A 17,151-nucleotide genomic window follows, 5' to 3' on the forward strand; every position below is an offset into this window, starting at 1 on the left:
TAAGTCTCTGTAACAAAACTGCCCTTAAAAGTGATTTTAGTCACTACTGGAATGTTGTGTCCCGTGTCTCTGTGGCTGCTGCTGTGGCCTTGTCATTTTGGTCTTGAAGTGTTTGTATGAACCCGCGACACAGGATCCTGTTTCTCTATGAGGGAGCCTCTGTCCTGTCTGTATCGTGTTGGTGTCTTGTGGGATTTCGGGTTCTCCCAGGGACTAGGCGAGTTCTGGACGTGCGTCAAGTATTTCGTCCACGGCGTACAAGACGCAGATCTGAACGCAGCACATTGTCAGCTTGCCCCGTCCATGGTCCTACACATTTGAAAAGATGAGGCTTGTTCCTATGCAGTCTGCAGTGTAATACACCGCCTCTTTATGTTTCCAGTTCCACAGGTGATCATCTTTAAAATCTCAAATGCAAACATCACAATTCTGGCTTTCATGCGGGACAGCTGGCTGACTGACGATCTGATTGCGAGATACTGTGCCAGTATATTTACTTTCATTTCGCCTTTGGAGTGGATGCTCAACTTAATAGAAAAACTGCGCTACGGAGAGTACAGCCCAACAACAGCGTCAACAGCGCTGACTCACTTTGTTTACTCTGCATAATTAGCCATGTGCTCCGAGGATGAGCATCTTTTTACACGCCTCACTGTAGGTTTTATCCACGCACTGCGGTAGAAAATAACGAATGACAAAAGTATAAGTATATATAAGTAATATAAGTATAATACTTATGGTCAAGATCATTATATATTTGACTCCTAACACTTAGTTCTCAAAATATCATTTATTCTTCTAGATTCTTTTAGTAGATTTATTTATTGCTCTTGTGCTGTAACGAAACTGAGTAGCCTAAATCTACTTCTTCCCACCATGTGGTATTGGACTGGTATCGGTATCAGTGAGTACACTAAGGCCACGTATCGGTATCAGATCAGATTCCAAAAAAATGGTATTGTAACAGCTCTAAAAAAAAAAAAAAACTCTTATTCTAGCCTCTTCTTGGGGTAAGATGATGGTTTTAGTTCTGTAATTAATCATCAAGACAATCCATCTTCTTTTTGTAGGTTCATCCACTGACTGCACACTTATTATATTTCTCTTCCAAGCTGATTTCTTTAGAGCGGTAATACAGAGAGAGAGCAGATAGACTGACCCTTGACCTATGACACAGAAACATCCCCGGCATATCTAAGGCTCCTTTCCTCCCACACTCACTTGTATTTGACCCATGTCCTGTGTGTTCTTACCAGTGGAGATCTGGTAGGGTTGAGGGGCAGAGGCTTCTTGGGTGGGCTGAGTCTCTGAGGGGTGGGAGGGGTCTTGTGTGGGGCGGCTGGTGGTTTGCCCACAGGGAGAGGCGGTCGTACAGCCTTCGTGTCCCGAGCTGCACCCTTGGGCGACAGGGCCGGTCTGAGCGGGCGCACTATGTTCACAGGCTGGGTGCCGTTGGAGACGGGGCCTGGTCTGAGAGGCAGCATCTCTTTACTGGTGTGAGGCAGCTACAACAGGAGAGAAATAAGTCAGTGGTAAGTCAGTGATGTGCAGACTGTGGTGCGAGGGCTACTTTAGGTTAGTATTTAAATTTGAACCCCAGTTAGTTTAATTGCTTACTTTTTAACCACACTTTTTCTTGTGCTGGTTTAGTCTCGACTTGACTGTCTTCAGTACTGGATTGGACCTGGTTATCCCTGTAGTTATGAGTATGATTTTGTTTAAAGGACATCTGCACTGTTACTATTTTTAAAAAGATACTGAACTGGGGATGCCATTTCCTAAACCTGAAGATAGAGAACACCCACAAGTTTTTTCTCGGTGCAAGCTCAGAACCTCCAGAATTCAGTCAGAGGCTGCACTAGCACTGATTAATCATTGGCTGTACGTGCTGGGGTTTAGATAGTGACGATTCAGATCAGAGAGACGCCTTTGTCTGCCAATGAGCTAAATGATCATCAGAAATTTTGGCCAGTTCCACCTCATTAGTCTGATCATACACAGCAGAGATGCATGGATGACTTGTAACATGCTGAGGATAAAGCGTTGGTGAATTTGGAGTTTGGGTGGAATTCTCGTTCACAGGGCGGGAAGCCACAAACACCAGAACAAGAAAATCTATGCCATGTCATTAGCGGATTATAAATATACTGCAACTGCAGAGCTGATCGCCAGGACTACACCAGGACTGGACCAGGTCTAAACCAGGTCTAAACCAGGACTAAACCAAGACTATACCAGTGTCATTAACATGTCATTTGCATAAGTATATACAAAAAATAAAAAAGATACTGAACTGGGGATGCCATTTTCTAAACCTGAAGATGGGGGACACCCACAAGTTTTTCTCAGTGTAAGCTCAGAACCTCCAGAATTCAGTCAGTGGCTGCACTAGCACTGATTGATCCTAGGCTGTACGTGCTGGGGTTTAGGTAGTGACGATTCAGATCAGAGAGAGTCTTTTTAGGTTCAAACCAACTGGTTCAGTTTTGAACCCAAAGGAGAGACTCATGTGAGACTCATTCTGGGTTCTGATTGTGTAACTGGAAACTGTATACTGGTAAAACTGAGAATGCATCAGCACTAAGTAAAATCAAAACTTGATTTGGGCTTGTTTTCCTAAGATCTGGGAACACAGATTGATCAAATTTATGAAATTTCAAATCAAAATCAAATTTAAAAGGAACTTGTAAGAAACTATGTAAAAATTCTGAAAACCACTGAGATAATTAAACATAAGAAACGATTAATATTAAAAATGGTACTCGGAAATGTCCTTTGAAATGCTCCTTATTAACACGGATCCTTAGTCATAGCTCTACTGTTTTGATGAGAGGAAATGGTAATATTACATTCTGGATGATTAAACACCACCTCCAGGTCTTTCTAATGCATTTTCAAAGTGAGTGCATGACATTTATTTTGGCTTTTGAGGAAAACATTTTAATCACCTAATAGCAAATTCCAAATAAATATTTAATCTAGCCCCAGTGCCAACATTAAAATATAACTGGTACTTGCCAAACTTATGAATACATACAGACAATGGTCCATTAACCTACAAAAAACCTACACCTTCATTGTCATTCACTTTATTTTGGCAAGAATCCAGACTGAATCAAAAAGCTATTAGTAATTTGACACTTGTGCTAATGCAGTTTCTAAAGACGTGAACAACAAAAGTAGCTGTCAGTCACAAGCAAAATACAGCAAAACTGTCTTTTTAATCTTTTTTTTTTTCTATTATTTTGGCCATTTCTATTGGTCATACCTGCCCTTATCGTCAATTTACACTTCATGTACTGTTCTTTTTCCAAAATGATAAATTAAAAAATCCTGGCAGAATAAACGGCGTTCACTTAACTCCACTTTACAGAAGGTAATTATAGTGGGCGTGGCCAGAGCAGTGTTATTGGAAAATGAGGAGGCGTGACAGCTCCATTACTTAAGCCTTTTGAGCTTATTAAAGCATGTGTGATTAAATCTGGAGTGTTGCATGCATTATCCAAATGAAATGGGCTCTTTCTTACACTTCTGTACCTATCGCTCATCCTGCACTTGCAAAGCTCATCTCAATGACAAATTTGCTATTAAGCCCATCTATAAAAGCGTCTAAAAACAATTCGTGGCGATAGTGGGTGAATGTGGGAGGAGAGCAGCTCTAAGTGGTCTAACAGTGTAACAAGCTGCAGTAAAGGAGCCCATTCAATATGAAGGTCAAGCTGATGGTCAGTCCATTATACACTAAACACGCCCGCCCTGTGCTCTGTCCCCACACACTTGTTATGGCTCAAACAAACTCTCTGCAATATAAAGCACCTGCTCTTTCTAGTCACATCTCTCGGACAGCTGCAGGGCGCTGTCGATACCAGACTTAAGCTCTTAAAGGCACAGTATGTAACGTGTGCTCTTACTGTTTTGTATTTTTAAATTAACAACAGTGACAGCCTTCACCTCCATGAAGGGAACTCATATAAGTTTTCCTCATTAAAACAGCACTGAATTCTTTAATGCTATTTATGCAGTCTATGTTTTGTATAATTCTCAGGGACAGTAGATGGGACTCAGAGAGGTATATTCTGGAACAAAGCATCTCTTCAGTGTTCTCTTTGATTAATGCTCCGGTACATGGTCCCTGTAAAATAAACTAAATAAACTGCACTAATGCTCAGGACAAGCCATGCCTCATGTGAAAGCTTGCACTGATTATTAGGCTACGTTCAGACTGCAGGGCTTAACGCTTAATTCTGATTTTTTTTTTTGAAATCCGATGTTTTTGCGAGATCGTTCACATTTCCAATTAAATGCGACTTGTATGTGAACTCCAGTATGAACTTTAAATGGCCCAAAAGTGTCCTGCATGTGCACTGGAGACACGACGACATCAACCGCAGAGAGCGTGCTCTGTGTTTACGGAAGTTGTCCAAACATGGACGTGAGCATTGAGCACCTGGAGATTTTAAAGTTCCTCTCGTACAGGAGCCAGAACATGAACAACTTACTTGTTTTAAGGAGGAGATTGAGAAGGAGAAGGAGGAGGTTTTTGGCCATGGTGTTTTGTGGGGCAGTCTGTTGAAAGGAACATGTGGATGTGGAGACGTAGCCAAGAGTGGTGAGTGGTGATGTGCTTCGCTTCAGTGACACGGAGTTCAACAACTCCGTGTCACAACAATTTTTGCCTACTTCAGCGCAGAATAGTGACGTTTGTGGCTTGTTGATAACGTGTAGGTCAGACAAATGCGCTTTGGCCGTTCAGACTGAAGTCGCATGTCAAAAGATCGGATATGTATTGGTTTTAGGACCACATATCAAAGTGGCCTGGGTCGCATTTGAAAAAATCGGATCTGTGTCGTTCATTAAAAGATCAGATACAGGTCACATAGGGGGCCAAAAAATCGGATTTGGGTCACTTCAGGCTGCAGTCCGAACGTAGCCTTAGACTGGCTGAGGTTTTGGTAGTGAGTATTCAGATAAAAAGAGACACTTATCTTGACAACCAGAACTCCACATTATAACAACAACTTGGCCATCATGTCCAATGTTTTTATAATTAAGAACAAAATAGCTATGTTTGATTTGAATATGTTTACTTCATATCTAATGACACAGATATAACTTTAAACATAAATCTCACATCTCAAAAAAAGCAAACAAAAAAAAGCTCACACAGCATACATCATTACAGTCCCTTTACTTGAGACAGTGCCTAATTTTTTTTAGCTAAATAAATAGGGATGTAACAATAACCGAAATATCGTGATATTGTATCGTTAAAGTTCTCACAATAATATCGTGGACCATCACAATATATCAAATTACAAGTCTCTTTGCTTAAATTAAAAGTTATGGTGCAGCAATAGCTAAAAAAACAGAGGGAACTACATAGACCATGATCCTTTGCTCCATTTTAGTGCAGACTACAAAAAGAAATAACAGTTCTAAGCACTTTTTAGTCTTAGTTCTTTGGATTAAGTCTTTTCAAGGCAAAAGTAGATGGAAAAAGTAGCATAGAGCCTCCACAAAATATTGCAATAAATATCGTACAGTGAGATGTATATCATGAAAATATCATAGAGAGAGATTTGGATATTGTTACATTTCTAATTGTGAGCATCCCCACAATATCGTGAACTTTCCCACGATATCGCAATAAAAATCGTACCATGAGGTTCATACGGTGACGATATCGCTTCGTGAGACTTGGATATTGTTACATCCCTATAAATAAGTGAACTAATGCTGCAGCTTTGTTCTATGTTTTGTTGTGTTTGTATTGGAAGAATCTACAATTTCTTGGATAACCTTTTTAGATGTCATGCAATGTATAAAACTAACCTTTCACAGACATAATTGGCCTCTGGTGATGTGGGGCAGGCAAATTGCCATCATTTTTACATATCCATATTGTGATGCAATCAACGTAATGTATGTTTTCAGTCTTTCAGTGTAGATGTGCACAGTAATGACTCACATATGGGAACCAAGATTCATGATGTGAATTGTGCTTACGAAGAAAGGGCACAGTTGTTACTTTGTCCTCTTGATGTATACTTGGTGTTATACGTACCCCCTTGTGAGCGCTGGCCTTGTTGATAGGTCCCACCACTTTGAGGTGGAAGGCAGGGTTCAGGTGTCCATTCTTCCCCTTCTCCACTGACGCATCACTCCTGAGAGACACGCACACAAAGACAAAATGAACCAGATACTATGATTCACTTGTACAACACACTTTTCACACAAGATTAATACGTATTTGTTTGGGTATTTCATATTTTCAGAAGAACAAATCATGAGTTTAAAGGCAATGTATTGCAACTGCACTTTAGCACATGAAAAATAATAATAAAATCAGGTACAGACCCTTTAATGAGGTCATGTGTATTCCTATTTTCAGCTTTTTAGTTTTTATTTGCTATCATGTTTTGATTGCGTGTCCAAACTATTAACATTTCAGCTCCACATCTCATCGCTTGTAGTCTAGTTTCGTCATCATAGCCTTGGGTTGCTCGTTGTCAATCTGTATGTAGATAAAACAAAATGGATTCTGAATATTCCGCTTTAACTGTAGACGCATATGTGCCTGGATAGTCTTTTAATCAGTCTTACACCCCCTGCTGTCCTCACCCTGAACTGCGGCTCAACTCGGCCTCCCACTGTGGAACCAGCCTGCGAGATGTAGTTTTATGCTTATGCTGTAGCAGAAATCATTTTTGACAACCAAGTTTAAAAAAAATATAGTTTTAGTCTATATTTAATTATTAATTATAATTTTTTACCTCAAATATATCCCTGTTTGTCTAGTTTTAGTCGACTGGCATAGAACTCGGTGATTGTTTAGTGTTCATTAATTTACAAAAATGTAAATAATATGGATGTAACGATATCCAAATCTCTCGATACGATATTTATTACAATATTTTGGAGAGCGTAATTGTAGATAGGACACGTTTCTGCTTTTAAAACACCTTGACAAGATTTTGGTGTGAATTATTTCCATCATAATCCCCCCCAAAAAAACTGATCTCAGGACTGAATCAGGAGGACTAAACCAGGACTGAACCAGGCCTGAACATGGACTAAATCAGGTCTAAACCAGGTCTAAACAAGGACTAAACCAGGACTAAACCAGGACAAAACCAGGACTAAACCAGGTCTAAACCAGGATTAAACCAGGATTAACCAGGACTAAACCAGGTTTAAACCAGGTCTAAACCAAGACAGAACCAGGTCTAAACCGGGACAAAACCAGGACTAAACCAGGACTAATCTTGGACTTGAGAGAGAGAGGGGGAACCTCGACCCCACGGAGCAGGGTGTCCGCAAAGTGTGATAGGGCGACAGTTCTGGTTTAGTCCTGATTTAGTCCTGTTTTAGATCTAGTTCAGTCCTGGTTTAGTCCTCCTGGTTCAGTCCTGGGATCAGTCCTGGTTTAGTCCTGGTTTATTCCTGGTTCAGTCCTGGTTCAGTCACGGAAATGGGAATGTTATCCATTTTTTCCATTATTCATTTAAACACAATATTGAAAACTGAAAAAACTAATCATTCAGTTGTTGTTTTTTGGTTTTCTTATTTTTGGTTTTATTTTGAAAAACGAATGAACGAATAATACACAGATTTATAATAGATAATATAAGCTTCAGTTGTGGTGTTTGGCCTCTCTGTGCTGTTGGGGTCAGCGTCTTGAAGGAGTTCTAGGTCTGTCCGCTAAATCAGGGGAAAGAGGCTGCTGTTATGAGAGCTGTCGGAGTGTGTGAGGGACAGTGGTCGTAAAGGAGGTGCACACGTTTATACAGCTTTATGGGAGGCGCCTTACTGTGGAGGTGATGGAGGGCGGTCAATACTATAACTACAGAAATTATGCTTGACTTTTATGGCTTACGTCTGTTTGGTCTGACTCTGTGGAGGAGAGAAAATGCGGTTGTTTTGTAGGAATCCCAAGCAAGTATAAATCAATGTCAGTATTGAAGAGACTGTACCAGATTTTATTTTTCATGTGATATAGTAACATTTATTTTGCCTCTCAGTACAGATAAATTGTAAACACAGTTCTTAGGATGAAAATGAAACCAGTGTGCGTTGTCTACGTCTAATACATGCATCCCGAATTTCGGACTTCCAGTCAATGAGCAATGCATACTGGGAAGGTTCCTCCGAAAAAGTGAGCATCAAACTGCCATGTTTAATTTCCCAGTGGGATGCATCTATTTGTCAAAGCCGATCTTTTCTAGTCTTTTTGTTTCTGGTTCTGATATTGTCATATTTTAGTTGTGGGATTCGGACATCGTAATTGTGTGGTTGTTGGATCCTAACAGCGGAAAACGGCTCGAGAAATGGGCTTCAGAAGTTTGTGAACTCCGTAACTGCAAAAGGGAATTAGATGTGTGTGACTACAAACCTCTGTTCAAACTGTTTCCCTTCCCAAAAGAATTGAAAAATAGTGAAACGTGAAGGCGATGGGCAGTATTGATACACAGGAAGGACCAAAAAGGAAATCTTTGGCTGCCTAAGAAATCATACCGAGTTTGTAGCGAACATTTTGTATGTGAAGCGCCAACAAAGCAAAATCCCATTTGTTAAGTGAAAGGACCAGAAGACAAACAGGCTGAGCTCGCACTTTCTTGTTCGACTTTATAACAACAGCACGTCTTGGTCGCTTTGCAGTGGAAGGTGTTTCTTGGCGAACAGTTGGTGCCTTTCGCTTTGGTGTTGACTTTTCAAATTCGTAACCAAGGTTGAGTGAGGCATCGGGATTTTGTTCTGATGGTGCTCCACATACAAAATGTTCTCTTCAAACTCGGGATGATTTCTTAGGCAGCCTTCCTGTGTATCAATACTGCCCATCGCCTTCGCCTTTCACTATTTTTCAATTCCGTTGGGAAGAGAAACAGTTTGAACAGAGGTTTGCGTCACACAGATGTGATTCCCTTTTGCAGTTATGGAGTTCACAAACTTCCGAAGCCCATTTCTCGAGCTGTTTTCCGCTGTTAGGACATCCAACAACCACACAATTACGATGTCCGAATCCCATAACTAAAATATGACAATATCAGAACCAGAAACAAAAGCGATATGGTTCAAAAGACATGAAAAGATTGGCTTTGACAATAGAGGCATCCCACTAGGAAATCAAACATGGCGGTTTGATGCTCACATTTTCGGAGGATCCTTCCCAGTATGCATTGCGCGATGACCGGAAGTCAGAAATTCGGGATGCACGTATACAAGGACTGGATGGACTGTTTAAAAAAGTGTCTCCACACGTCTCCAACACTCTGGCTCACTAGGAAATGAGGCCCAATGTCCAAAATTCTGAGCTGTCCCATTAATTTTGGCACTTCTGTTGCTCATTGCTATGAATAATTTTAGTCTGTAATAAATTCAGTTGCTAGGAAAGCGTCGGGAAAGTGAGGAATAACTTTGGACCGCTACAAACCATTTCAAATGAATTAGTTCTGTTTTGTTTTTTTGTTTTGTTTTTCTGGCTCAGTGCCTTTAACTTGAGAAGGAAAAGGTGATGTCTGAGTACAAGAGGAAAAAGTGAGTGTAAAACTTTTCTGTTTACAAGTATTCAACTTTATCTTCAAACTATGTAAACTGTAAACTGCTTCCATAGTTACATTTTTAAATTCTACCAAAGTGTACCCTGCCAACAAATTAATCTAAGTGTGGATTATGTAAGTAAAATAATTTCATGAAGCAATAATAATTAACTGAAAAAATTTATGCAGAGTTTAATCAAATCAAATTAGTTTTAGTTACGTGAGTGGTTTTTGCGAACAGTTCAGAAATGTTGTTATTTAAGCTGAAGTCATGTCATGGGTAATTAAATGTTTATAAAAATCCACATGGTTTACAAGGTTAAAGCACATTGCGTTTTGTTTGTTTCTTCGTAAATGCTCTGCTCCAGTCACTTGGTACTTATATTTCTATTGTGTTCTGAAAATGTGAACAAAGCAGCTATAATTTACGTAATCATAAAGACATGTAGCCTTAAGATGCATTTACATTAGAATAGATCTGATTAGCAGCAGGTTTCACAATGGTGATGTGAAAAACAGAAGTAGTTCATTGTGCAACGGTATTAGCAAACTTATTTCTCACTTTCGCAATTCTCACATTATTCTCCACGATGAAGCACTTTTTCAGAGGCAAAGACAGAGTTTTGCCATCTAGCCACGTTATTGCTTGGTTTGTCACAGATAAAAAAGAAATTGATTGATCATAAATAAATAGAGATGTAACGATATCCAAATCTCTCGGTACGATATTATCACGATATGCATCTCACGGTACGATATTTATTGCGATATATTGAAGAGGCTTATAAAATTGTAGATAGGATACGTTTCTGCTTTTAAAATACCTACTATTTTGGTGAATTATTTCTGTCATAATCTCAAGAATTCAATTAAAAAACATATTTCTTCATGTTGTCTGCACTGAAATGAATCATGGGATATGTAGTTCCTGATGTTTTTAAGCTGTTGCTACTACAAAACCATGCATTTAAGCAAAGAAACTTGTAATTTGATATATTTGACAGCCCACGATATTATTGTGAGACTTTTGAGAATACGATATCACGATATTTCGGTTATTGGTTATATTGAGTCTCATCTTAAGACCCACTTTTGCTCTCTGGTTTTTAACACCCCATGAGCTGTGTGGTCCTTTCTGTGATCAGGTTTATTTATTTTAACACATTTTATTGATTTTATTTATGTATAGTTATTTTATTGTTTACTCTTATTTGATTTTATTGGTTTTGCATCTGAGCATTTATTAATTTTTATTCATAATCTTCATTAGTATTGTTTTTATCTCTATTGTGCAGCACTTTGGGATTGTCTGATTGTAAAATATGTAGGAATGTAACGATATCCAAATCTTTTGATACGATACTTTCACCATATTTATTGCAATATTTTGTAGAAGCTAACAAAATTGTGAATATGCTACTTTTTCCTTTTAAAAGCCTGTGGTACTGTTATAATATGAAGAAATAAGATTTAAAAGTGCTTAATAAGCGTTATTTCTTCAGGTAGTCTGCACTGACAACACCAAAGGATCATGGTCTATGTAGTTCCCTTTGTTTTTTAGGTGTTGCTGCACAAAACAATGTGATTCGATATATTGTGACGGCCCACGATATTATTGTGAGACTTTGACGATATTTTGGTTACTGTTACATCGCTAAAATATATAAATAAAGTGCAATAGATTGGATTAGCAGTTTTACAATGGTAACAGTATAGAGTATTTAACCAAATGGACAGGCCTTACTTGCTGCTCTTGCTCTTGTCCCTCTGTGAAAGCCACTTGTGGTAGTACGAGCTCTTGATCCTGTAGCAGTAGAAGATCAGGAGGACTCCAGGCAGCAGGACCAGGAAGGCGAAGAGCAGACCCACCACCATCCCCACCTGACCTGCACGCAACCACAAACACAACCACTCAATACACACCCTTCATTATTTACACCGTCTGATGCAATCAATTCTCCTAAACAAATTGCATCCACAGTCCCATAAGACTTTTATTGTACACAAACATGCATCAATATTGACTGCCTCATATTTCACCACCTACATAATCTATATTCATATCCGCGGTAAACAATAAATACTGATAATTATCCGGTTTGTTCAGATTTTTTAACTCCATTAGTTATATTTTCTCCCCAGTGGAGACTGGAGGTATTCTCAGGTAAACGGTCCCCAGGTTTAGGGACATAAACCTGCATTCACACCACAGCACCGAGTCAGAGAGTGCAGGACAAATCTATACACAGTCTATGGCTCGGGCACAGTGCTTCATCAAACATGGAGGTCACTTTGGTTGTAATGTCAGGTTGTTTCACTAAATACGAACTTTTAGAAGCGTGGAATAGGAAAAAGGATTATACTTTCTACTCTACTGCAAAGACATTTTAAGGTAAAAATCCTTCATATTACAATTTACCCACACCTTTGCATTTTAAATAATGTCTTGGCCACTGTTGGGCAAGTTACTTCAAAGCTGTAATGCATTATTTATTACTTCTTACTGTTATTTCAAAGTAATTTGTTACATTACAATATTACTGTATTTAAAATGTAAAACATTACACCACTATTGCAGCACTTTTAAGTTACTCTCACCAAAATAAATGCACAGATGCACAGAACTTTTGCACCATATATGGACTGAACCAGGACTAAACCAGGACTGAACCGAGGACTGAACCAGGACTGAACCAGGACTGAACCAGGACTAAACCAGGTCTAAACCAGAACTGAACCAAGGTCTAAATCAGGACTAAACTAGGACTAAACCAGAGCTGAATTAGGACTGAACCAGGTCTAAATCAAAACTGAACCAGGACTAAATCAGGTCTAAACCAGAACTGAACCAGGTCTAAACCAGGACTAAACTAGAACCAAACCAGGACTAATCTTGGTCTAGAACTTGGAATCTAGGACCGCCCCTGAGAGAACCGAGCCCGTGGAGCAGGGTGTCTGCAAGGCGCGATCAGGCGTCAGCTGCGTTAAGCCCCGTAGCGCCCGCAGTTCTGCGCCGGTCCTTTCGCCCGCAGTTACCTGACGGTCTACCCGGGAGTGTCTACGGCGTTTCACCGCTGTTGATATCGCAAATTTGTAAGAAGAAAAACGAAAAACCCACCACGTCAATCCAGATTTAAAAAGCATTGTAACGCGCATTATTGACATTTGTACCGAGTAAAATCTTAATTTTTTTTCCCTGTAATGCCTTACATTGCTGCATTACAGCAAAAAGCAATGCATTACAGTAATTTGTTACTTTTATAACGTGTTACTCCCAACACTGGTCTTTGCTATTCTGGAACTTCAGTTTATTCAAAGTGAAAAAACACTATTATTAGGATAAAAACACTGACATAGTGGCTTTTATTACTGTATTTAGCTTTAGCTAATTGTTAACAAAATATGCTGGTGTTTCTTAAACTGTGGTATGTGTATGTCTTGGTGTGGAGAAAAATTTACGTTTAGTTTATTAATTCACTGATTTATAATGAGAAAGGAGATGGGGAACACAGGTTAAAAACTTAAGTCTCCAGACGCTCACATGAACATGGGGGTGAGCTGCCCTCTTCACATGACAGAGACCGCTTCACAGGTGTGCGCTGTGTGCAAGTTGCTGCCGCCTCCATGTGGGTTTGCCTAATTTAGAGTTCATTTTATCCACTTTTTTGTCCTTCTTTTGATAATTTATTGTTCCGCATTACAGTGGAAATTTGTATTCTGCATTTAGACCAGGTTTGGCCCTAGATTCGACCTGGAATAGTCCCCTGATAGACTTGATTTATATCTGGCGGTCTTCTAAAAGCCAAATCTCTTCTTTGGAGGTACTTGGTGTGAAAAGTTTTAAACAAATTTAATTAAATTGACAACAAATTTATCAATGTAATAATTCATCTAATAGTGCAAACAAACAGTAGATGAATTTAGATTAGGGTGACCAGATTTACAAAATCCTAAACTGCGACACACTCAGTTTGGGATGGTTGGTATAAATAAAATAGTGAAAAAAGCATGTAACATTCTGCATTCTAATGTCAGTCATAATCTGAGAGACTTCTGTTGCTGCATTTATTTATTTTTTTGCTTTATGGTCATTTGTAAACTTGGATTTCTGTATTTTGGCAAAACAAATGACAATTTTTGCACCTTTTTACTGTTGACGGGGGTCAGATTAGTCAAAAAAATGTGATAGCCCTGGTTTAGTCCTGGTTTAGATTTGATGAAGTCCTGGTTTGATCTTAGTTTAGTCCTGGTTTGGATCTGGTTTAGACCTGATGTAGTCCTGATTTTGACTTAGTTTAGTCTTGGTTTAGATCTGGTTTAGACCTGATGTACTCCTGGTGTGATCTTAATTTAGTCCTGGTTAAGATCTGGTTTAGACATGATGTAGTCCTGATTTTGACTTAGTTTAGTCTTGGTTTAGATCTGGTTTAGACCTGATGTTGTCCTGATTTTGACTTAGTTTAGTCCTGGTTTAGATCTGGTTTAGACCTGATGTAGTCCTGATTTTGACTTTGTTTAGTCCTGGTTTAGATCTGGTTTAGATCAAATTGGTCAAAAATAGGGATACCTGGGACATTTCTTGTATAAAACTGGGACAAATCACTGGTTTTGTATAAATCTGATGGGACAGGGGACACAGGGCTCAAAACTAGGACTATCCCGGGTAAATATGCAGGTCTGGTCACCCTACTTTATATGGCAAGGCAGTTTTTACTCGCCTGAAACATTCCTGCAACTATAATAAACACGATGACCCTGTAGCCCTCGCATGGAGAAGGTTTCATTCTGTTTAGATGGGACGTCACCTCATTAGCCACAGCTTTTCAGCACCCTGCAAATGTCTTATCGTTAAAAGTCGATTACAGCTAATGTTAAGTATTGTCCAAACTCATTAGATCTGGGGTTAAGCTGAATGTAATGACCACTTCCTCACAAAAGGCGGTTTACTACACATAAGGTCAGCGCTCGTTTCTGACCATCAGTTTCATCTGTGTATTTCTGTGTTTATTCGTGTTTGTAACTTACTGTCATACTGCACTGGTCCGCTGTCCACACTTCCTCCCAGCCCTGGCTTATCACAAAATGGTGGTGCCCATCCTCGATTACAGTGACAATTCCCATTACTGTTGCAAACCTAAAAAACACACAAAAATATATCATGTTATTGTCCTAATACTACTACTACCACCACTGTTGGGCAAGTTACTTCAAAACTGTAATGTGTTATTTATGACTTGTTACTGTCATTTCAAAGTAATTTGTTACATTACAATATTACTGTGTTTAAAATGTAAAATATTACATGACTATTGCAGCACTTTTAAGTTACTCTTAAGTAACTCTTAAATTACCAAAATAACTGCGAAGATGCTGAATGTTTGCGCCGTACATGGACTGAACCAGGACTAAACAAGAACTGAACCAGGACTAAACCAGGACTAAACCAGAACTGAACCAGGACTGAACCAGGACTAAACCAGAACTGAACCAGGACTAAACCAAGACTAAACCAGGACTAAACCAGAACTGAACCAGGACTAAACCAGAGCTGAACCAGGACTAAACAAGAGCTGAACCAGGACTGAACCAGGATTAAACCAGAACTGAACCAGGACTAAACCAGAGCTGAACCAGGACTAAACCAGGACTAAACAAGAGCTGAACCAGGACTGAAACAGGATTAAACCAGAACTGAACCAGGACTAAACCAGGTCTAAACCAAGACTAAACCATGTTTAAACCAAGACTAAACCATGTCTAAACCAAGACTAAACCAGAACCAAACCATGACTAATCTTGGACTAGAACTTGGAATCTAGGACCGCCCCTGAGAGAATGCCCGACCGCGATCAGGCGTTAGCTGTGTTAAGCTCAGTAGATCGCGGAGTTCTGCACCGGTCTTTTCACTCGCGATCACGGTCTACGCAGGTGCACCTCCGGTGTTTCACCGCTGCTGATATTGCGGTGATTTTAGCAAATTAGTATGGGAAAAAAACTAAAAACCCACCACTTCAATCCAGGTTAAAACAGAATTGTAACGCGCGTTACTGACATTTGTACTGAGTAAAATATTACCACTTTTTTCCTTGTAATGCCTTACATTACTGCATTACAGCAAAAAGCAATGCATTTACAGTAATTTGTTACTTTTAAAACGCGTTACTCCCAACAATGACAAGTATGAATTGTTCTTCTTGCTGTCATGTGATCTGAAGATGAGAGAAAACTGAACATGCACTCCAAATATAAAAAAAAATGAATAAAACTAAATAAATAGAATTATCTATAAGCTTAAACAGTGTGATAAGAATCTACAAATAAGCCTCGCCCTTGAAGTCGAGAGCGTTAATAGGCTAAATAGATGTGTTAATCACTGATAGCATAATTACATCTGGGTGTAATTGGAGCATGGCAACGGTTTCCCCCCTCATTTTCAAGAGGAGAATTACAGCGGACGTCTGGAGATAATATTAATCATGTTTAAAAGCTAATCTGCACATCAAGTTTGGGAAAAGTCAGTGAGAAAGTTCAGTCCATTGAATCATTGATGTAGGTTTAGTCTTGAATCATGAAAAGTTAAAGTATTACTCACTTTAAGGCAATGCTCAGATTATGTGATTATATTTTACCTCTTTAAACCTCTTTAAAATAATCACACCTGCGTTCCTTCGTGACAAAACTGTACACCGGAAAAGAATACCACAATATTTTTATGCAGTATGGATTTTTGTCCAACTTTTTTAAATCAGTGGCTTCATTTACTTCTGCCCTAATCATACATACCAATATTTTGAAATTTTAACCCCTTAAATGCCAATTTGACAGCAAAAGCATCAAATTGTGTGCATGAAAAAAAAGAGATTATCAAAAGCTGGGGGCTCCTCTAGAACATAACCGTATCATTTTAACCTCAAATATCTATGTCTTGGGCTTTCAGTGTGGACTCACATGTACAAATGTCTTTCTGTTAATATAATCTTGTAATGGAAGATACACAGTAAAAAGAAAAATAGCAAAACATTCAAAAAGACACTAAAAGAAAACATTTGAAGGGTTTTCACCACCAAAGAATGAAAAATACATCAAAAAGTAAAAATATACTGGCAAAGTTGTGCAAGTAAAACATGACAATGGGTGTGAATATTTTGATTATAAACCGTTCAGTTAATGTGGTCTTGAAAAAAAAAAAAACACAAAAATTTTAAATACATCACAAAATACACAAACTGGACAATTTTGGTGCTATTTGGTGCAATAACGCCAAAGTTATGCAAAAAAGGAAAGTTGAGATCTACAAAAATGCATCTAGGGGTGCAGGAAGGTTAAACTCCCAAATCCCTGATACACATTTCTAGTTTTTGGGTTCACCGCTTGCTTGTTTCCATGGAGATGTTATTGCTTTGACTGAAATGTTCCACAGTATGGCACTATTCTTATTTATCTCCATGGAGACAAGCAGGTGAAGCCAATAGCTCAAGTTAGAGAGTGTGCACGTTTTCCAGGATGTTTTTTTAGTAATGAAAAACCTGTAAAGTAAACAAAAGAAATATAGATATGATTAATGTGATATTGTGAATAAAGACTTTAGTGGGGGAATTAAATTTTTTTTTAGAAC

At 38.9% G+C, this 17,151-nt stretch overlaps 1 protein-coding gene across 1 annotated transcript in view; it reads right to left on the reverse strand.

Moving 5' to 3' along the window:
• The window catches only part of adam19a (ADAM metallopeptidase domain 19a), a 192,998-nt gene that overhangs the window by 4,986 nt on the left and 170,861 nt on the right, over nucleotides 1-17,151 (reverse strand). The window contains exons 18-21 of the mRNA XM_055156515.1: nucleotides 14,562-14,670; nucleotides 11,281-11,422; nucleotides 6,065-6,164; nucleotides 1,254-1,505 (exon numbers count right to left, since the gene is read on the reverse strand). Of these exons, the coding sequence (XP_055012490.1) occupies nucleotides 1,254-1,505; nucleotides 6,065-6,164; nucleotides 11,281-11,422; nucleotides 14,562-14,670 (603 nt within the window). The remainder of the gene's footprint in view (nucleotides 1-1,253; nucleotides 1,506-6,064; nucleotides 6,165-11,280; nucleotides 11,423-14,561; nucleotides 14,671-17,151) is intronic.

This window comes from Boleophthalmus pectinirostris, unplaced genomic scaffold (genome assembly GCF_026225935.1).
Source record: "Boleophthalmus pectinirostris isolate CB_2022bp ecotype Guang Dong unplaced genomic scaffold, ASM2622593v1 HiC_scaffold_20, whole genome shotgun sequence".
Taxonomy (NCBI): domain Eukaryota; kingdom Metazoa; phylum Chordata; class Actinopteri; order Gobiiformes; family Gobiidae; genus Boleophthalmus; species Boleophthalmus pectinirostris.